General features: G+C 46.0%; 1 protein-coding gene across 1 annotated transcript; it reads right to left on the reverse strand.

Annotated features, from left to right (window-relative positions):
* Positions 1-3,988: 3,988 nt before the first annotated feature.
* Positions 3,989-6,331, reverse strand: SUPT20HL2 (SUPT20H like 2; the record flags this gene model as incomplete). Its single annotated transcript, XM_084869975.1, has 1 exon — positions 3,989-6,331. One exon carries the CDS (start codon positions 6,329-6,331, stop codon positions 3,989-3,991), a length of 2,343 nt encoding a protein of 780 aa, XP_084726101.1.
* Positions 6,332-22,650: the final 16,319 nt, after the last annotated feature.

Below are 22,650 nucleotides of genomic sequence, written 5' to 3' on the forward strand. Positions count from 1 at the left end.
ACTCCTGGTGTGCGGAGAGGAAGGGCAGGACCAAGATTGCTGCTGGCTCACTCTTGGCGCGTGAAGAGGCCAGGCTGGGCTGAGTTCACTACTGGCTTACTCCTGATGCGCTGAGAGGGCGGGCCGGGCTGAGTTCGCTACTGGCTTACTCCCTGCGCGTGGAGAGGGCAGACAGCTAACGCGCAGCTGGCTTTCTTGTTCGAGAGGAAAACAGAATCAGACTATTGCTCTGATAGATGGCCCCAGACAGGGAGAGGCCAGGCTGTCAGGCAGTGGGCAGAGATCTCTCGGAGGTGTATGAAGCCAGAGGTCATTACTGTGGGACTTGGGGAGGAGCCCACGGGAAAACAAAGCTTGTCTGCACCAACCCAAGACTCTGCCCCATCCAAGCTGAGCACAGAAGCTCTCCCAGAGGCTGGCTTTCTCTAAGGAGGGACTGGCCGGAATCCAAAGCTTGTCTGCGCCTTTACCAAAGAGGTGCGCGCGCCTGCAACCAATCTTCCGAACCTCTCCGCGAACAGGACTTTTCTAAGGAGAGACTGACAGGGAACCAAAGATTGTCTGTGCCACCCCGAGACCATGCCCTATCCAAGCGGAGTACAGAAGCCCTCCTAGCTGAGACACTGCTGATCCTCACAGCCAATTGGCTTGGAGATCAACGCTTCCCAGTGATACCAACAATAAGCAAGGCTTAACAACAAGTCTGCACACACAGCCCACAAAGGGCTACACCAAGACTGTCCACCGCAGGTAACTGGGAAGGCTGTGCTACTGGGCTCTACCAGAACACCTAGCACACAAAACTATTCCATCAAATCAGGGAAACAACTAAAATGCAGGCAAGAGGAAGGACACAAAGGAAGGAGATGAGATGGAGGAAAAGAAAAGATTGGACATTGAGTTCAAAACTAGTTATAAGGTTATTCAACAATATTCTAAAAAAGGCCGATAAAATAAATGAGACCTATGAGGATATGAAAAGAGAGCAACTAGAAATAATAAGGGATCAACTAGAAATGAAGAAAACATTGTCTGAAATAAAAAATATTATACAAAGTCCTAAAAACAGACTGGAAGATCGCAAGAATCAAGACAAAGATTTAGAACACAAAGAGCCGGAGGACACTCCTCTGCAGAAGGGAGAAGATAAGAGAGTCCAGAAAGTTGAAGATAGTGTAAGAAACCTCTGGGACAATTTCAAGCGAACCAACATCAGAATTATGGGGATTCCAGAAGAAGAGAGAGAGCAAGATACCGAAAGAATTCTGGAAGAAATAGTGACAGAAAACTTCCCCCATCTGGGGAAAGAAATAGACTTACAAGTCCAGGAAGCCTGCAGAACCCCAAACAAAAGGAATCCAAGAAGGACCACACCAGGACACATCATAATTAAAATTCCAAGAGCAAAAGACAAAGAGAGAATATTAAAAGCAGCAAGAGAAAAGCAGGTAGTTACCTATAAAGGAGCACCCATATGATTGTCAGTTGATTTCTCAACAGAAACCATGTAGGCAAGACGGGAATGGCAAGAAATATTCAAGGTGATGAATAGTAAGAACCTACAGCCCAAAATAATCTACCCAGCAAAGCTATCACTCAGAATCGAAGGCCAGATAAAGAGCTTCACAAATAAAAAAAAAAGCTAAAAGAGTTCATCACCACCAAACCAGAATTACATGAATTGCTAAAGGGGGTTATTTAGGAAGAGGAAGAAGATAAAGATAAAAATTATGATCAACAAATATGTAACTATCAACAAGTGAATCTAAAAACCAAGGGAATTAAAAAATCTGATGAACAATATTAACTGTTGAATATAATAGAATCAGAGGTATGGAAGGGGAGTGGACTGACGATTCTCGGGGAAAAGGGGAGTGGCGGTGCGGGAAGAGACTGAACAAAAACTGTGCACCTATGGATTAGGACAATGGGGGGTGGGGAAAGGACAGAGGGTGGGGTGGGAACCTGGTGGAGGGGAGCAATTGAGGGGGGGAAGAGGATCACATTTGTAATAATCTGAACAATAAAGATTTAAAAAAAAAAAAAAGGGGGGGGGGACAGAAAAGTTGAGGCATCTTTGGAGGCACATTGAAAGCCCCCAGAGGCAGAAAAGAGGTGAGGGAGACTGTGGAGCAATGGCTCAGTGAGCCTGGGGGGGAGGGGAGGATAAAGAAAAGGGGGCCAGGTTCCGCCTCAGACTCGAACAAGGCCCCCAGATAAGGCCCCCAAACAAGGCTGCTAACAAGGCCGCAAAAATGTGAAAGGCAGCCCAGCCTGTGTGGCTCAGTGGTTGAGCGTCTAGCCACGAATCAAGAGTTCGCCAGTTCAATACCCAGTCAGGGCACATACCGGGTTGCAGGCTGGATCCCCAGTGGGGACCGTACAGGAGGCCGTCAACTTTGCCTCTCATGGATGTTTCTCTCTTTTCCTCTCTCTCTAAAATAAAAAACAAACAAACATATTTTTTAAAACTTGAAAGACAAACAAATAAAACTCATTCCAAATGGTTACCTATGTGCTTTTCTGCAATAAGCCACACTTCTAAAACTAGAAACGACTGCAGAAAGGGAGAAAACACGGCATCCAGAAATGCCCTTTCCCAGGCCTGCTTGCAGCCTGCAGGAGAGCTGGGCCCTGGGGGGCGCCTGGGGCACAGAGCCTTCCAGAGGCCCGGACACCGCCCCGCCCGCCGCTCTGCCGGGGCCCCTCTGCACACTGGAAGGTCTCCCGTGGCCTCCGCACAGGGCGACAAACATCGTTTTAGTCGTTCCAACATAGTCATTCCAACACTCTTAATAAACACACTGTAACCTCCGATTCGCATACACTGCGGCGCCAAAACCATTTGAACTAAATAAGCAAATATAAAGTACATTCTGCAGAAAGATTCTAACATTTCATAGGTCCCTTCAGTCTATACCATGTCCAGTGAAACCATTTCAAAGGCTGGGCCCCTCCTTTCACCCAGTAAGGCGCGGACAGACACTCAGTGCTGGAAGCCAGCCAGAAGGCAGTCCCCGTGTGCTGGCCCTCCCGGGAGGCGTCCACAGCACTGGACTCGGAGACGGAAGGAACGAGCTGCCGCCAGGACAGGCAGCTGGGCTCAGGGAGGGCCCGGTCACCTGGACCAGATGAGTCAATGGCAGGGACCTGTTGCCCAACAGGCAACTCTCAAGTGCTTCAGAGGGCACATTTCATGTGATGTGCTTAACGCAGCGAACAGTTAAAAACCACTCATCTTAAATTAATATAACGTAATCAGCTTTGTACAGTTAATTGATTCAGAAAACCAGAGGCTTCGGGAGGTTAACCTGAGCCAGGTGTGGATTTCATACACTTTAGAACAGGGGTCTTCAAACTACGGCCCGCGGGCCACATGCGGCCCGCAGAGGAGTCTGATCCGGCCCGCCAGGTTTTTTGGGCAGTGAGCGCAGCCGAGGTGTTACAGTAGGAATTAGTAGTTCATATAGTCCGGCCCTCCAGCTTTCTGAGGGACCGTGATCTGGCCCCCACTTTAAAAAGTTTGAGGACCCCTGCAGAACATGACAGTGGCAGCAACCAAAACAATAATGCAAGCAAAACAATCCCGGGTTATTAAATCACTCCCACTTCTATGTAAAAGCCACAGGGTTGTGCTTCAGTATAAACTTTGCATGGCTGAAATGGAAAATACTCACACAATAAAATACACCAGCCAAGCTGGCATGGCTCGGGGGTTGAGCTTTGACCTATGAAGTGGAAGGTCACGGGTCAATTGCCAGTCAGGGCACATGCTTGGGTTGCGGGCTTAATCCCCAGGGTGGGGCTTGCAGAATGCAGCGGATCAATGATGCTCTCTCATCATTGATGTCTCTCTTTTTCCCGCTGCCTTCCTCTCTGAAATCAACATAAACATATTTAAATGAATAACCTGGAAAGCAACAAAATCTCAGAACTCACTTTGGTAGATGCTCTTAGGGTTTCCAACGGAGAGACCACAACGCAGGACTCAGCATCGGGGGGTGCCGGGCAGGCCTACTTTCTCTTTGCCCTTGGCCTGGCCGGCTGGCTGCTGGCCCCCACCTGGCTGAGCTGGTTGCACAGATGCTGACCCCTCAGCCCCTGAGAGCAGCACGACCTGCCACTGCACCGGCTTGGACTGTGGCAGCTGCTGGAAGGCGGACGGCAGCTGGACCAGCCGCTGCCCAGGCCTTGTCTGGCCCGAGCCAGGCTGGGACAGCGGAGCTTGCTGGGGCTGCAGGACGCCTCCTACCCCGTTGAGGTTGATGACAGCAGCAGCCTGCTGGGCGGGCGGGCCTTTGCGGGATCTGCTGGGAGCCTTCGCCCTGGAAACCTTCCTCGCCGGCTGCCGAAGACGAGAAGCGGGGGGCTGTGCAGGTGGCGGCTGTGCTACCAAGTGGCAGAGCAGCTGCTGCGGCTGCTGGGCCTGCTGCAGGATGGTGGAGATGTCCGAGCCCTCAGGGACCCAGAGCACCTGGCTGGGCTTGAGACTGGACATGTTTCCGAGCACGTACTGCATGCCGCCTTGGGGGGCAGCCTGGGGGGCGGCCGGCCCTGCGTTCTGGGGCTGGCCTCCGGAGGGCAGGCTGCTGGGCTTCGCCCCTGAAGCAGCCCTGGCCCCGCGGGGAGAGGCCTGAGCGGGGTTGTGCTCTCTCACCACAGTCTGCACGATGCGGACGGGGCCGACCAGCTGAACGACCTTGGGGTCAAAAGCGGTGTGCTTGACCTGGATGAACGGGGCTATGCGGGATGCTCTGGCAGAAGACACAGTGGCTGCAGGAAGGGTGCGGACTCGGTTTCCTTTTGCAGAAGATTTCTTGGGAAGACGTGGTGGCTGACAAGCAGGGGCAGGAGATGGAAGCTCTCGAACCCTGAGGGGCTGCTGTGAAGGCAGAGGCTTACCCGAGGAGCTCTTCCCTGAGCTGCAGGGACGACTGAGGGCCGGAGGTGTGCGCTGGCCTTCCTTGCCCGGTGCTGCGGGCGGAGTGGACACGGCCTGCGGCTGCTCTGCTGCTCTCCCCGGACAAAGCTGGCTGAGACGGGTGAAGCCACTGGAGCCCCGTGGCACCCTGACTGGACGTTTGTCCCTCTTCTTCACCAATCTCTTGGACTGTCTGGCTGCTTTGGCAGCACCAGGCTTGGACCTAGACATGCGGCTATAGGAATGGTCATTTATGACCGACAGGAGGTGAGACATCCGTCTCCCACAGCTGACTTTTTCACGGGGCCTTTGCCCAGAGATAAATGGATCGTTCAGAGACTTCATGACGGTCGGCTTTGTTGCCGGAGATAGCTTGCCAGCTTCACGTACAAATAGAGAATCATCCTGTGCCTCCAGGTCTGGCCAGGTAATTGAGTGAGCATTGTCATATTTGAAAGGCCAATCTTCTGCAGCGTATTTTTCCACCTCGAAATCAGAAGGGGACACCAAGCCAAAGGGTAGCTGTTCCCACATACCTACCAAATTTCCTTCTTTGAAAAGGTCAAGGTCATCCAGCTGATCTGCTTGACTTTCTTCGCTTTTCTGGTCAGGAGCCTGTGCCCTCAGCTCAGGAGGGGGTGGGCTGTGAGACACCTCCGGCTGCGGGTCCAGGGAGGCTGCAGAGCAATCCTGGAGGCTCCTTTTCATTGGGGGAGTGTTCATCTTTTGCTTGTTGTAGAGCAGCTGGTTTTCAATGCAGGCTACTGACACAGAAGGGTCGAGGCACAAGGGCTCCGCAGTAGCTAAGATCAGCTGACTCTCAAGCGAAAGTCTGTCTTCCTGGGTCCAGATCTGGTCATCGCTGGTTATGGACTGCACATCAGAAGCTAACGTCTGCATCGTTGGGCGTAAGAGGACGTGCCTGCTCCGGAAAGCACTGCGGTCCGAGTGCGTGCACCGTCTGTAGTCCCGCACCTCGGTGATGACACACCCGCTCTGAAAGATGTCCACCTGAGACTTTTCCAGGACGTCCACCAGATCAGGGCACAGCTCCTCTGCATCCAGATACTGAAGGAAGTCGCTCTGCTGGTAAGGCAGCAGCACGGTCTCCAAATACGCTTCCGTCTGGACCCTGAGCACCAGCGAGTACTCCTTCTCGCCCGGGAGCAGGTTGACCAGCAAGCAGGGCGGGGACTCCCTCTTGACCAGCTTCTCCAGCAAGTGCACGTTGCGCATCAGCTCCTCGGGGCCCTCGGGCTCCCGCCCGCACTCCTCCACGTAGATGTCGTACAGCTTCTCCTGCAGGGATTTGCCCTCAGCGGAGGCGGCTTTCCTCTTGGGAGGCCTCTGCTGGGCGCCCTCAATGGCCCGGCCCGCGCGGTCCACAGCTCGCTCCAGAGCCCTCTGCATGGTGACACGAAGCGGGGGCCTGAGAGGAGAGAGCGCGTAAGTAAGAGCGCTGTGGCTCGCTCAGCAGTCCGTCTGCAATGTCGTCTGCAGTGTCCATGTATCGCTTTGCAAATGTTGCGACTCGAGTGAGCAGCGACCGGCTTCCCCTCACAACAGACACGAGAAAACCCCCTCCTGGCCCGAAGGCCGTGCCCCTGAGCGCGCCACCCTCATCAGCCAGCAACGCGGAAAGGACTTACGATCGGGCCGCCTGTCCGTGCAGCAGCCGCCTGAAGCCGCACCTCGCTCACCGAGCCTCGAGGTCTGCAGCCTGGGCCGGAAGTGGGGGCGCCCTCTCTCTTTTCCGTGCTCCCAGGCTGGCGGGTCGGTCACGGGTGCGCATGCATGCTCTGCCTGGCTTGCGTGCTGGCGCCCTCTGCAGGCCAGGGTCCCGCAGCATCCTCCTGGCGCCTGCTGCCACCCCCAGGGGGCGCCAGGCCCAGCCCCGCACTTCCTGTGGTGGCGCCCCCACACTTTCCCCTGGACAGCCAGGCCTGGTGCCCCCTGGTTTGTGCGGTCACCCCCAAAAGCAGGCACCCCAGAGCAGAAGCAGCAGGCACACAAATACATACGTGTTGGGCACGCTTTAAGTACTCCCCGATGTCTGTGGCTAAGCGCTTGGGGACAGTGGTGCAGGTGCGCTGCTTTTCGCCAGAAGCACTTGGTCAGGGGTCAGTCCCCGTTATTGAAATCTCTTGTCCGTGGCAGGGCTGTTCCTCGTGTCCTCAGGTTTCACACACGCCAAGGGGTTGGGTCCACAGCTATGGGTCCTGCAGACGTGGAGGCTTTGGGGCGAGCAATGGAATTCAATGAGTCGTCCGCAGTCTCCCGCCCAGTGGCATGCATACAGATTGCACGTAGCGCGGCTCCTTACACATAAGTACTTACACCCTCCTCCCCACGTATTACATAACGACATTCTGTTATTTATTTATTTTTAAGTATGTGGCAGCCCTAACCTGTTTGGCTCAGTGGATAGAGCGTCAGCCTGCAGACTGAAGGGGCCCAGATTCGATTCAGGTCAAGGGCATGTCTTGGTTGTGGGCACATCCCCAGTGGGGTGTGTGTAAGAGGCAGCTGATCAATGATTCTCTCTCATCGATATTTCTAACTCTATCCCTCTCCCTTCCTCTCTGTAAAAAATCATATATATATATATATATATATATATATATATACACACACACACACACACACACACACATGTATATATATATATACACACACGCACATATATATATATATATATATTAAAGTATGTGACAGGTATATTATACTGTCCATGAATTACAGTGCAGGATTAAACTATTTCTTTTATTTCTTGATTTGCATCTGAGCGGGTGGAGAACTGTTGTTCCAGGTGATGGCAGCTAATTTAATTGATTGCTGTAAGTGTAGACCTGAGCTACAGTCCTAATGGTGGATTTGGATGGTATGGAGTCTTAGAGAATTATTGCGACATTGTTTTCCATTACCTCTGTTACTTTGAAATCTGCCAGCCTTCTTGGGCAGCTTTTTAAAAGAACCTCTTGATGCTTACATGTAGACAGAATGAGAAAATGATATGTGTAGTGAAGTCTCACAAATGAGAAGAATCCCAGACAATTTGGCACAACTCCCGAATTACAGACTACTATAAAATAAATGTGCTTTTCCATCAATAGCAATGATGATAATTATATACATCGTAGATACCGTTTATTGAAATAGGATTAAAAACTCCTCCACTAGGAGTTCCTTAAAGATGACCTTCATTTGAGAATAGACAAGAATAATTTTCTTCTGGCATATCAATTGTCTTTGAGCAAATGTGCACTTGTGGAGTACCTCAATGGGGCTTGAAATCAGTTGAGTTTCTTAACTCTTTCAAACATCTTTCCCTGCCTTTCTTCCCGTCTATATGCTCCAACTTAGGCAAAGCATAAGACTGCATAGCTGAATCATATTTTGCTATCCAATAATCTAAATATCCAACTGTAATAAAGCCCCAATTACTGAGGTCAACATGAGCTCTGCCCCTCATTCCAACGCTGCCTTATTCTTCCAACTTGAAGAGATGAACTTAGTTCGGACCTGACTCTTGCAGGCTCCTCACCAGCCAGGACCCTTTTCACCTTCCGTCCCCATGAACTTGCTGAGCGTTGGGTCTGAAAAAGGGTCATTCTGTGACAATATTCCATGTAGGCAGAGACGCTCGTTAGAATGGCAAAGCTCTGCTTCTTGTTGGTCTGAACTAGACATTTTGTTGGATTGGAAGTGGCACAGTGGCCCTGTGTTGGAGTCAGGTTATCCTCCTAAACCTTAAAGAAGTCCAAGACTTCTGCTGGCTGCTCCTAACTGGCAGACTGGACTTTCTGGCTTCTCAGCATGGCACAGGAGGAAGGCCGGGTCTAGCGTGAGCCATGTTGGGGGCGGGCCTAGAGCACTATCATGTAGGAGACACCCACTCCCCGGGTTGTGCGAGTCCTGGGTCAGGGCCTTAGATGCTTCACTTGCCTCACGTTGTCCCAGCCCTGCAACTAGGCCTCTTGCTGCCTGAACCTGCCTCCGTCCCAGCCTCATCTCTCTCTTTTGTGTTTCTATGCTCTGCACATAGTCAGCGAGCTATGTGCTCTGATTGTTACATAGCTTACATTTTTCAGGCAGCCATGCCTCATAAATACCTATATCCCAGGTTTTTTACCACATGCAATACCAGACAAACCAAGTGCATCCTCCTAAAAGCAATCCATAGATAAAGACTCTCCCACTTGTTAATGCTATTAGTGTGTTTGCCAGCAGGTCTGTCATTAGCATGTGTACAAGGACATCTGATTGGCTCCCTTTTCTTTCCTTCCCAGTATGCCCTTCAGTAGAAGGAGAGACTGGGTTACAATCTTCTCTTACCCCCTTTCTCCCCAGATTCCAAGGGACAGGAATGGGAGGCAGCCTGTCTTCTGTGGCCATTTACAGCTGTCCTGATTGTGGAAGCTCTGGAGCCCTAGGAGAAATGTGGGTTTTCAAGTTGGATGTACGGACAAATGACACAACCACTGAAGCTCAAATCTCATTCTTTCCCCTTTCCATGTTACACTAAAGAAGTCATTACATCTTAGTCACTTCATCTGAGGAATGGGAACATTATCTACCTCACTGGTTTATTGTTATGACTACATGAGTATGTGTATCCTATATAATAAAATCCTAGTATGCTAAGTGTCTGACCATTCATTTGACCGTTTGACCATTCGACCAGTCGCTATGACACACACTGACTACCAGGGGGCAGACGCACCAAACGGTAGGTTAGCTTGCTGCTGGGGTCTGGCCGATTGGGACTTGGTGAGATGGGCCAGACATGCCCTGAAGCCCTCTTGTGGCCCCTCCCCAGCCCCAGTCATGCACCGGTGGGGTTCCTCGGCCTGGCCTGTGCCTTCTCGCAATCTAGGGCCCTTCAGGGGATGTCAGAGAGCCAGTTTCAGCCCAATCCCTGCAGGCCAGGCCTCTAGTATATATAAACTAATTTCAGAGAGGAAAGGAGATGGAGAGAGAGAGATGGAGAGAGAGAGAGAGAGAGAGAGAGAGAGAGAGAGAGAGAGAGAGAGAGAGAGAGAGAGAGAGAGAGAGATAGTGTGCAATATTGAAGATGAGAGAGAATCATTGATTGGCTGCCTCCTGCATGCCCCAGACTGGAGATTGAACCTGTAATCCAGGCATATGCCCTAACTGGGAATCGAACCATTGATCTCCTATTTTATAGGTTGACACTCAAACAATGAGCCACACCGGCCAGGCTGACTACATGAGTCTTTTGTGTGAAAATACTTCTTAAAAGGTGTGTCTAGGTACTATATTATTGCTATAATCAGTGAATGTCTGCAGCCTTCTATTTGGGTGCTCATTTGTGACTTGTTCTGAAGTTGGTAGCTCTGGGTTCTGATTACAAGGCCTATTAGTTGTCAAAGGTCTGTCAGCATCATGGCATCCTGGATGACAGGAATCCTTTGGTTTGAAAACATAACCTGGATCCTAAATCCACTCTTACAGCACCACTTTTGTCGTTATATTTCTTCTCACTGTCTACAATTATGTATTTGTATAAATATAATACCATTTAACACTATTAAGTATTTACTACCTGCTAAGTACTTTTCTATGCACCTTAAGTGCAATATCCCGTTTAACCCTCCCCTCCCAACAATCCAATGAGATCATTATTTTTAATGATAGATTTTATTATAGAAATAAAGTTGTATATGTTCAAAATGGTATGCTCTGTTTCAAGAAATTAATACTAAATTGTGAGAAATTTCTCATGTTACAGTTGCCATGATTAACTTTCAAAATTTGTCAGACTTTTAGCCTGTCTTCAATTTTTCATAGGGATAAATGAAAATATAAAGAAAATATTTGTGCATAAAAATTCTACTTACCTAAATCTTTCAACTTTGTTCGTGTAGTTTTTTTCTCCTAACGTTGTTGTTGTTGATAAAATATCCTCACTAGGATATTTTTCCTTTGATTTTTAGCGAGTGGATAGAGGGGGAGAGACAGAGAGAAACATCAATGTGAGGGAGACACATCGATTGGTTGCTTCCTGCATGCGCTCTGACCAGGACCAGGGATAGAGCCTGCAACCAAGGTTCATTCCCTTGACCAGAATGAAACTGGGGACCCTTCAGTCCACAAGCTGATGCTCTATCCACCCAGCCAAATTGGCCAGGGTTCCCCTAACTTTTTATGGAAATGTTACGTACATATAGAAAAGTTCATGTGAATGTTCAGCCTAATGAATTTTCACAAAGTGAGCACAGTCATATAACCAGTACCCAAATCAAGAAATAAAGTATTACCTGAACTTCAAAACCCCCATCATGTCTGCTTCCAGCAATCACACCATCACCTTCCACAAAGGGGAACTTCTATGCTAACTTCATGATTTCATGAACTTGATGTTTAGCTTTTTTTTTTTTTTTTTTTTTTTGAACTTGATGTTTAGCTTTTTTTCATTCAATATTCACCTGTCTTGTGTGTGGTTCCAGTTGGTTCATCTCCAAGAAGATAAGTACACTGTTGTTATTAACCCTACTTAATAGATTAGCAAACTGAGTCACAGAGAGGTTAAGCTAACTTTCTCAGAATCACACACTAGCAAGTGGCACAGCTGGATTTCGAACCCAAGACTCCATTCCATTAACCAATTTTCTATACTGCTCCTCATTGTTATTTACTTAACGTCTATCTCTTCCACTATAGTGTAAGCTCCATTTTGACCCAGCACCTAGCATCTAGCATATCCCAGATGATCAATAAATATTTCCTGAGTGAATGAGGAATGAATGAATATCAAATAGGTCTGCTTCTACAATTCAGTGTTTTTGTCTAGGGCCGTGGTCGGCAAACTGTGACTCGTCAGCCACATGTGGCTCTTTGGCCCCTTGAGTATGGCTCTTCACAAAATACCACGGCCTGGACGAGTCTATTTTGACGAAGTGGAGTTAGAAGAAGTTTAAGTTTTAAAAATTTGGCACTCAAAAGAAATGTCAATCATTGTACTGTTGATATTTGGCTTTGCTGACTAATGAGTTTGCCGACCACTGGTCTAGGTTACTAGAAATGCATCAGAAGGCTCTGTATCTTCCTTTTGTTCTTCTTGATTATGGCTATCTCCTTTAGTTTTATATAAATGCTAACATTTAATATATAAACATGGTCTAAATAGTATATCTTGTAAATATAAAGATACTAGGGGCCCAGTGCACAAATTTGTGCACCTTGAAAGGAACTGTGGGCTACAAGGCTGTGGTGGGCACAGGGGCAGGTCTCAGCCCATCCTCTGTGCCCCTACTAGCACCTCCTGCCCCAGCCCCCAGTCCCCTGTCTGCCAGCAGCCCTGCCACCTGTGGTCACTGCCCCCTATTACCCATTTGGCCACAGTGCCATGTTGAAGAAAGATTTGCTTCTGTGTCTAGACTCTGGAGAGTTCCTGGGCCTCATCTTCTCCTCCCATGTGAGGGAGACACAAGGGTAATGCCATTTGGCCACTGCTCTAGGAGTTGGAATGACCCGTTCATGAGCTCCTGCAAGTCTCAGTGCAGTTTAGAAATGATTATCGCGCTCTTAACCCTCAGCTTCCTGTGCAAAATGGTGATGCCCATAGACAGTTGATCCCCTGAGGCAAGAAGAAAATCCTGCATGTTTGCAACAACATGAATGGACCTGAGGGCGCTATGGTAAGAGAGTTAGGTCAGTCAGAGAAGGACAAGTACCACATAGTCTCACTTACACGTGAAATCTAAACCCTCCCCCGCCCCTCAAAAAAAAAAAAAAAAGAAACTCACAGAAAAAGAGATCAGATTTGTGGTTATCAGAGGCAGGGCAGGGAGGGGGTGGGGAAAGAGGGGATTGGAGGAAGGTGGTAAAAAGTACCTGGGATATAATGGACAATATGGCGACTACAGTGAACAGGGAGCTGGACTTTCCCACTCTTATACTTGTCTGTCCCTGGCTCTTTCTAGCTCTTCAAAGCAGTTGCAATACCTAAGAGCAGTTTTACAAAAAGTCACAGATACCCATTAGAAGCAAAAGCGCACAGAAGCCAGGAGCATGTAGAAACTGTAAATGGGACACAAGGGGATCAAAGCGTATCCATCTCAGAAGGTGATGGGCCCTAGTAGAGGCTAATCCTGGAGGGTAAGGGGTGGGTCTTTCCTACAATGGAGTGAAAACTGTATATTGAACAAACTTGAAGAAGGGGCTCTTCCTTTCTCTCCAGAAGGCCTGGAGTGGGCCTGGAAGCAAGGCCAAGAATTGGGATGTGGCCTGGCCGCAGTAGCTCAGTGGTTGAGTGTCAACCTATGAACCAGGAGGTCACGGTTCAATTCCTGGTCAGGGCATATGCCTGGGTTACGGGCTCGAATCCCTGATCATTCAGGAGGCAGCCAATCAATGATTCTCTCTCATCATTGATGTTTCTCTCTCTCTCTCCCTTCCTCACTGAAATCAATAAAGTTACTTTTTTTAAAAAAAGAAAAAGAACTGGGATGTGCCTTCAAACAGACCCCACTCTCCTCAATGAAGTGTTTAATGTCCTCCATTCTTTTCTTAGACCACATGTGTCAAACACAAGGCCCGCGGGCCAAATCCAGCCCGCCAGGCCTTGCAATGTGGCCCGCACCGCACTGTCATCACTGCACTCTGCTGTCAGTTTATGACATTGTCAGTTTATGACTGTTCAGTAAACCATTAGGCCCGCGATTTAGGCTGGATTTTAGATTTTGGCCCCTTCTCTGATTGAGTTAGACACCCCTATCTTAGACTATGATAAGAGTCATATTTAGCACCCAGTTAAAAGCATTTTTTGTCTTATGCCATTAAGTTATTCCCAACTGGCCGGTAAAGTCTTAAACACATTCTCACCTGCTGTTGTGGGGAAATGGAAGGTAGGCCAGTACAAGGAGTGTGGCCCACCCCAGATCACCCTACACTGCTCCATGATAGCAGTGTCACATGGAGGAAGACTGGCTGCAGATCACGGTGACCCAGAGCAGGAGCTGGAGCTGATGAATCAGCAATTGGGCCAAGTAGATGACTCTGGAGAAGATAGATGACAAACCCCTTTTTTCCGAGTATAATAGAAAAAAGTAACCTTTGATGAGAGTAAAGAGAAGCTAACTTGGGTTACACTTAAAGTGTCACACCTGATGTGAGAGGTTTTTACAAGAGATGACACCTTCATACCTTGGCCTTATAAGGGCCAGATTGTTATCAAAATGACAATGGTACAAGGCATAGACTCTCTGAGACAGATGAAGAGATAATGAACAACATTTCCAGAAAAAAAAATGTAAGCCTGGAGTTATATCTAGCTTTTATATCTCGCAAAACTAAAATTACAGCTGGGGTTATCATCTTTTCTTATACAACTGTAATTTGGTATTAGACAGTGTTATATACTTAGTAGCATTAGTCAGCCTTATTAACACAGATCTGATGATATAATTTTTCTTTTAAAAATATTTTAAGATTTTACTCTTTTCAAAATGTAAGGATGACAGAATAGGAGGTACTATATAGTAACTTCTTTGAGTAAAGTAAAATAGTGAGCTTGAATATACATATAATTTAATATGTAAATATATTATATAAATATTAAATTTATATAAATTTCACAATTAAATATAACAAAAGATCATTTTCCCTTATCTATATATATAAAACCTTAATATGTAAATAGACTGAACAGTGGAACAACCAAACAACGGGTCTCTATGACGTGCACTGACCACCAGGGGACATGCATGCAACATGGCAGGCATTAGGAGCAGGCAGCAGAGTGTGGAACATGGCGGGCAGCAGCTGCAACAGGATGGTGGATCAGGTGAGTGGGGGCACCAAACCAAGGCAGGCACTGGTTGCTGTCATTGGGGCGAGCATCTGGTAGTTACTGAAAATTCTTTGCTCCCACGTGTCATGGTCCTACCCGCCCCCCGCCCCCCCCCCCCCGACTCAGCACCCATACCTGCTGCTGGCCCCTGCCCCAATTGCTCAGCACCATCAGCAGGTGCGGCAGCTGCTAGCCCTGATCACCCCTCAGGGCTTCTCCATCTCCCTCTGCTCCTGAGGGGCGATCAGGGCAGCAGCAGCTGCTGCTCATACCCACTGACAGTTCCAGCCCCAATTGTTCCCTGCTGTCAACAGTTGCAAGCAGGGCCAGCTCCATCAGCACGTGGGAGCAGCAGCAGCAGCAGCAGGAGCAGGGCTGCTGGCAGACAGGGGACTGGGGGCTGGGGCAGGAGGTGCTAGGTAGGGGCACAGAGGATGAGCTGAGACCTGCACCTGTGCCCACCACAGCCTTGAGGCCTACAGTTCCTTTCAAGGTGCACAAATTCGTGCACTGGGCTCTTAGTATCTTTATATTTACAAGATATACTATTTAGACCATGTTTATATATTAAACGTTAGCATTTATATAAAACTATAATGTATATACCAATACATACAAGTATAATTTAATTTTCCTGAGCACCAAGCATACTTTTCGTTTTCTGAGCTACACTGGGTAATTATTATAAAACCATGCAATCTATGGACTGTTTTCAATATTAGTGTTGTGAATAATGAAAAAGGTCTTTGGTTTTAACTGTTGTCCTTGGAGATTTTCTAAGTGGTAACATGAACCCACTCTCCGACCATAGCAGGTATAGCATAGTGGATATATTGATAACTGAGTCTTTGAATGCTAATGCCAATCTGGCTTTGCTTCCAGATCCTGACCTTCTATGTCATCTGCATAATAAGTCTCCTGGATATGAATATATTTTGGACCTGTTTATTTTCTTGTGATTTTCCTCTTTCTAGTGTTTTGAGGGTCTACTAATTGAGGATATGATGGACTATACGCCTCATCTGAATAAGTGCTTCACCTTGGGGGGAAAAAAGTGGTAAGGAGCAGAAAGTGATTCCTAAAGTTCTTGCTAGAATATCTGCCATCCTAGCTAATAAAGACAGAATATTAAAATTTACCAAAACTCCACAACAAAGATGGCAGCGCCCACAGACAAAAAGGAGGGAATATGCAAATATATGTGACAAGGTGAGAGGCAGAAAGGCAGCTCTGGGCCAGAGTGAAGGCAGTGCCGGCAGCCAGGGGAAAGAAGGCCTATTATTGCCCAAAACTTCATGCATTGGGCCTCTAGTTTTTTTGTTTTTGTTTTTGTTTTTAATATATTTTATTGATTTTTTACAGAGAGGAAGGGAGACGGATAGAGAGCTAGAAACGTCAATGAGAGAGAAACATTGACCAGCTGCCTCTTGCACACCCCCTACCGGGGATGTGCCCGCAACCAATGTACATGCCCTTGACTGGAATCGAACCTGGGACCTTTCAGTCCGCAGACTGACGCTCTACCTTTGAGCCAAATCAGCTTCGGCTGGGCCTCTAGTTTTTAATATAAATGTTAGGAAACCCATAGGTTTTGAGGTAGCACATTTTTTTAAAAAATGTATCTTTTATTGAAAGTATTATAGATGTCCCCTTTTTTGTTTTTTGTCCCATTGACCCCCTCAACTCCATACCTGCCCCTCCCAGGCCTTTGCCAGTCTATTGTGCTCATGGGCTATGTATCTATGCAAGTAAGTCCCCCCCCTACCCCACCTTCCCTCTGAAATTTGTCAGTCTGTTCCATGTTTCTATGTCTCTGGATCTATTTTGTTCATCAGTTTATTTTGTTCATTAAGTTCCACACACGAGTGAGATCATGTGATACTTATCTTTCTCTGACTGGCTTATTTCATTTAGCCTAATACTCTCCAGGTCCATCAATACTGATGCAAATGTAAGTATCTTCTTTTTCAGAGCTATGTAGTATCCCATTGTGTAAATGTACCACAGCTTTTTATCCACTCATCTGCTGATGGGCACTTGGGCTGTTTCCAGATCTTAGCTATTGTAAATTGTACTGCTATGAACATAGGTGTGCATATATACTTTCTGATTGGTGTTAATGAAGAAATAAGCAAATCAGACTACATAAAAATAAAAAGCTTCTGCAAAGCAAAATAAATCATCAACAAAATGAAAAGAGCCCACTGCATGGGAGAACATATTTCCTAATGATATATTTGATAAGGGTTTACTTCCCAAAGTATATAAAAGACTTCTACAACTCAACAAAAGGAAGACAGAAAACCCAATTTAAAAATGGGCTTAGTGGATAGAGTGTCAGCCTGTGGACTGAAGGGTCCCAGGTTTGATTCTAGTCAAGGGAATGTACCTTGGTTGTGGGCACATCCCCAGTGGAGGTATGGAGGCACGTGCACAGAGAGGGCTGGCAACTGAGTACACGGTTGTCTTTTTCAAGCAGGAGGGAGACAAAAGCTCCTGACTGCACCGAACTCCAGTTCTAGGCAAGACTCTGGGGACCCAGACTCATTAGGGGAGAAACTGGACTGGCAGCAGGCAAAACTCGAGGGTGGCTTTCTCTCAGAGGTGCTTGCAATGATTATCAAAAGACACTGAGACCCTGGGAGCGGGCGGGGGGAGGTCATCTTAGGGCAGGGCTGATGGGAAGCCATTGCTGTTTGCTCTGCCTTGAGACCCTGTCCCACAAAGTCATTGCTATTTGCTCTGTCCTGAGGCTCTGCCCCATCCAAGCTGAGTGCAGAGGCTTTTGCAAATGAATGGCCTGGTCCTTTGAATTCTAAACTTACCTAACAATCTGCAGCTGAGTGAGGGAGACCCATAACATCCAAAAGAAGGCCCAAAGCCCTGCAGCAGCTTGCATTGCTTCATATCAGGGCCTCACCCGAGCACCTCCAAAACCCGAACAAAGAAGAGGAATTTGCAGATCTCTCTGTAGCTCCTGTTGGGTAGCCTCAGGCAGAGGCTAATTTAGCACCTCCTTGGAGATTCAAGAGCCAGTGTACCCAGGGATCAGAGTAGGAGCATCCAGATTACAACTCCGCAGATCCATAAGGGACACACTCAGTAAGCAGACTCAGTGAGCACCAAAGTCCCACTGAAACAAGTCTTGCCTCACAAGGGTGTCTCCAGCACAGAAGTTCTCCCATTATTGACACAGCTAATCTTCACAGCCAATTGTCCTGGAGGTCAATTCCTCCCAGTGATACCAACAACAATCAAGGCTTAACTACAATAAGACTGTGCACAGCCCACAAAGGGTGCACCAAGAGAGTCCACCTCAGGTAACTGAGGAGGCTGAGCAACTGGGCCCTATAGGACACCTAGCACACAAAGCCACTCTATCAACACAGGGAAGCAGCCAAAACATGGAGACATAGAAACAGGTCACAAATGAAATAAACGGAGGAAAGCAAACTACTGGATATAGAGTTCAACACCACTGTTATAAGGTTTTTCAAGAATTTTCTAGAAAAGGATAATAAATTTAGTGAGACTGTTGAGGATATGAAAAAGGACCAACTAGAAATCAAGCATACAGTGACTGAAGTAAATAATATACAGAGATCAAACAGCAGACTAGAGGATAGCAAGAATCAAGTCAAAGATTTGAAATACAAAGAAGCAAAAAACACCCAAGTGGAAAAGAAAAAAGAATCCAAATATATGAAGATGGTGTAAGGAGCCTCTGGGACAACTTCAAGCGCACTAACATCTGAATTATGGGGGTGCCAGAAGAATACAGAGAGCAAGATATTGAAAACCTATTTGAAGAAATAATGACAGAAAACTTCCCCCACCTGATGAAAGAAATAGACTTACAAGTCCAGGAAGCGCACAGAACCCCAAACAAGAGGAATCCAAAGAGTACCACACCAAGACACATCATAATTACAATGCCAAGAGTAAAAGACAAAGAGAGAATATTAAAAGCAGTACGAGAAAAACAGTTAGTTACCTACAAAGTAGCACCCATATGACTGTCAGCTGATTTCTCAACACAAACTATGCAGACCAGATGGGAGTGGCAAGAAATATTCAGTGATGAATAGCAAGAACCTACAACCAAGATTACTCTCAGATAAAGAGCTTCACAGATAAGAGAAAGCTAAAAGAGTTCACCAAACCAGTATTTTATGAAATGCTGAAAGATATTCTTTAAGAAGAGGAAGAAGAAGAAAAAGGTAAAGATAAAATTATGAACAACAAATACACACCTATAAACAAGTGAATCTAAAAATCAAGTGAATAAAAAAAATCTGATGAACAGAATAAACTGGTGAATATAATAAAATCGGGGGCATAGAAAGGGATTGAACTAACAATTCTTGGGGGAAAGGAGTGTGGGGGTGTGGGAAGAGACTGGACAAAAATTGTACACCTATAGATGAGAACAATGGGGGGTTAAGGGCAGAGGATGGGGTAGGAACTGGGTGGAGGGGAGCTATGGGGGGGGAGAAGAGGAACAATTGTAATAATCTGAATAATAAAGATTTATTTTTTAAAAAGATGAGTGGATAAAAAAGCTGTGGTACAGTTACACAATGTAATACTACGCGGTTGTAAAAAAGAAGGATCTCTTACCTTCTGTAACAGCATGGATGGGCCTAGGGAGTACAGTGCTAAGTGAAATAAGCCAGTGAAAGAAAGACAAGTATCACATGATCTCACTCATATGTGGAATCTAATGAACAAAATAAACTGAAGAACAAAATAGATCCAAAAACATGGATACATGAAACAGACTGACAGCTGTTAGAGGGGAGGGTGTTGGGGACAGGATGAAAGAAAGTTAAAGGATTAAAAAACATATATATAGCCCTAGCTGGTTTGGCTCAGTGGGTAGTGTCCATCCTGGCTTCCATTCCGGTCAAGGGCCTATGTCTTGGTTGCAGGCTCCTCCCCAGCCCAGGCCCTGGTCAGGGCATGTGCAGGAGGCAACCAATGCATGTATTTCTCTCACATCAATGTTTCTCTCTGTCTTTACCTGTCTCTTCTACTCTCCCTAAAAATCAATGGAAAAATATCCTTGGGTGAGGATTAACCAAAAAAACAAACATACATACAGAACACATAGACACAGTCAACACTGTGATTATAGCCAGAGGGGAATGGGGTGAGGGCTAGGCAGAGGTGGGCAAAGTGAGGGGAAATGGGGAAAGAGACTTTGCTTGGGGCAATAGCTGCACAATGTAGTATACAGATAATGTTTTATTGAGCTGTACACTTGAAACCTATGTGGTTTTGTGAATGAATGTCACCACCAATAAATTCAATAAAACAGTAAAAGAAGTTACTCTTTCTTTTCAAACTCTTCATTAGTTCTCTACTGTCCCCAAGAAGTAAAATATAAGGGTTCTGAAGCAATTATGAGGATAGTGGTAAAGAAAAAAATGGCTAACCTTTAATGAGTTCCCACTTTGTACAGGCATTGTTCTATGGACATGGTTTATATAGACAACATCACTTAAACTTCAAAACAACTAAATGAAGTAGGTGTCATCATCACCACCACCACCATCCCAATCTATATATATAAAAGCCTAAGTGACCATTACGACTGGCTGACTGGCTGGTAGCTATGATGTGCACTGACACAAGGGGGCAGATGCTCATTGCAGGAGCTGCCCCCGGTGGTCAGTGTGCTCCTACAGCCAACCTCCCATGGTCAGCCAACCTCCTACAGTTCCCCCTGCCCCACCCCCAGCAGGCAGGCCAAATGGGCCCTGATCAGGACTGAGCAAGACATCCCAATTGGCCCCTATCGCCGGCCAGGCTGAGGGACCCCAACTGTGCACAAATTTGTGCACTGGGCCTCTAGTCTATAAATAAAAAACATAAAAAATAACTTACTTAAAGTCGCACAGATAATTAGTGGAATTAGGGTTTAGGCAAAGGAATCTGTAGAAATTCACAAGGTGATTCTAAAATGTGTATGGAAAGACTAAAGAAATTTGGATAGCCAATATTACTATGCAAAAGAAGAACAAAGTTGGAACTTTATTACTACCTGATTTCAAAACTTATTATATAGCTACAGATATTAATATAGAGTGCCATTTGTACAAAGATAGACAAACAGATCAGTGGATCAGAATTCAGAGCCCAGAAATAAGGCTTCACATATATGATCAATCAATTTTTCACAGAGGTGTAAAGGCAATTCAATGGAGAAAGGACAGTCTTTTCAACAAGAGATGCTGGAACACTTGGGCATCCATGAGCAAAAATTGAATCTTGATGTCTACTTCACATATTATACAAAAATGAACTAAAAATGGACAACCTTAAAACTTCCAGAAGAAAAGATAGCAGAATATTTTGTGACTTTGGGTTGGGCAACAATTTCTTACATATGACACCAAAAGCACAACCCAGTAAAGAAAAAAGTGATAAATTGGACTTCATCAATATTATAAGATTCTGTTCTTTGAAAAGACACTGGTAGGAGAATGAAAAGAAAAGCTAAAGATGAGGGAGAAATATTTTCCAAACACATATTCCTAAATGACATATTCAGATCATATCAATGAATCTCAACCTCACTAATAAGAAAACCGCCCAATAAATAGACAAAATATTTAAAGAGACATGTCAACAAACATATGTGGATAGAAAAATGAACTCATAAAAAGATATTCAACATCACTAGTAATTAGGGAAATATAAATGAAAACCACAATGAGGTATGCTAGACAACTATTAGAATGATTCAAAACAAAACAAACCTGACAATACTAAGTGATGGCAAGGATGTGGAGCCACTAGGACTCTAAATGCTACTGTTTGGAAATATAAAAGGGTACAGCCACTTTCAAAATAGTTTCTTATAAAGTTAAACATTACCTACCACATGATTCAATATTGTACCACATAGGTATTTACCAAAGTGAAATGAAAACTTATGTTCACAGAATATCTTGTATACAAATATTTACATCAACCTTGTAAATTGAATTAATTGCAAGATAATTAACCTAAAACTGAAAACAACACAAATATCTTTCAGCTGTTAAATGGATAAACAAATTCTGACATCAATACAAGAGAATACTATGCAACAATGAAAGAAACATACTAATAATGCATGAAACAACATGGATGAATCTTACATGCATATATGTGATGGAATCCAGTCACAAAAGCTAAATGATTTACAATTGCGTTTATATAACACTAGAGGCCTGATGCACAAAAATCATGCACTGGGTCGGCAGGGCGCGGGGGAGAGAGACTCTCAGCGTGGCCTGTTCCCTCTTGCAGTCCTGGAGCCCTCAGGTGATGCAGTCTGGAACCCCTAGTTCCTTACCGCCTGCCTGCTCACTGCTCCTTACCACTCAGCTCGCTGCTCCTTAGCATTGCCACGGAGGCAGGAGAGGCTCTGGTAGGAGAATGAAAAGAAAAGCTAAAGATGAGGGAGAAATATTTTCCAAACTTCTGGCTGAGCAGTGCTCCCCCTGTGGAGGCACACTGACCATCAGGGGACAGCTCCTGCATTGAGTGTCTGCCCTCTGGTGGTCAGTGCACATCATAGCACCGGTTGTTCTGGTCGTTCTGCCATAACGGTCACTTAGGCTTTTATTATATAGATTCCAGAAAAGGCAATCTATAGTCCCAGAAAACAAATCAATGGTTGCCCAGGACACTAGGTGGGGAAGAAATTGATGACAAATAAGCATGAGAGCATTTTTTGCATGCTGGAATAGTTCTATGTCTTGATTATGATGGTGACTGTGCAATTGACAACATTTTTCAAAATTCACAGAGCTATACACTGCATATTATACATAATTAAAAATTTCATGCTCAACCTCCATGAATATGGAACAAAACAGTTTACTATTGCAAAGTAGGTTAATTATCTTGCAATTAATCCAAT

Source organism: Pipistrellus hanaki (assembly GCF_964339955.1).
Source record: "Pipistrellus hanaki genome assembly, chromosome: X".
Taxonomy (NCBI): Eukaryota; Metazoa; Chordata; class Mammalia; order Chiroptera; family Vespertilionidae; genus Pipistrellus; species Pipistrellus hanaki.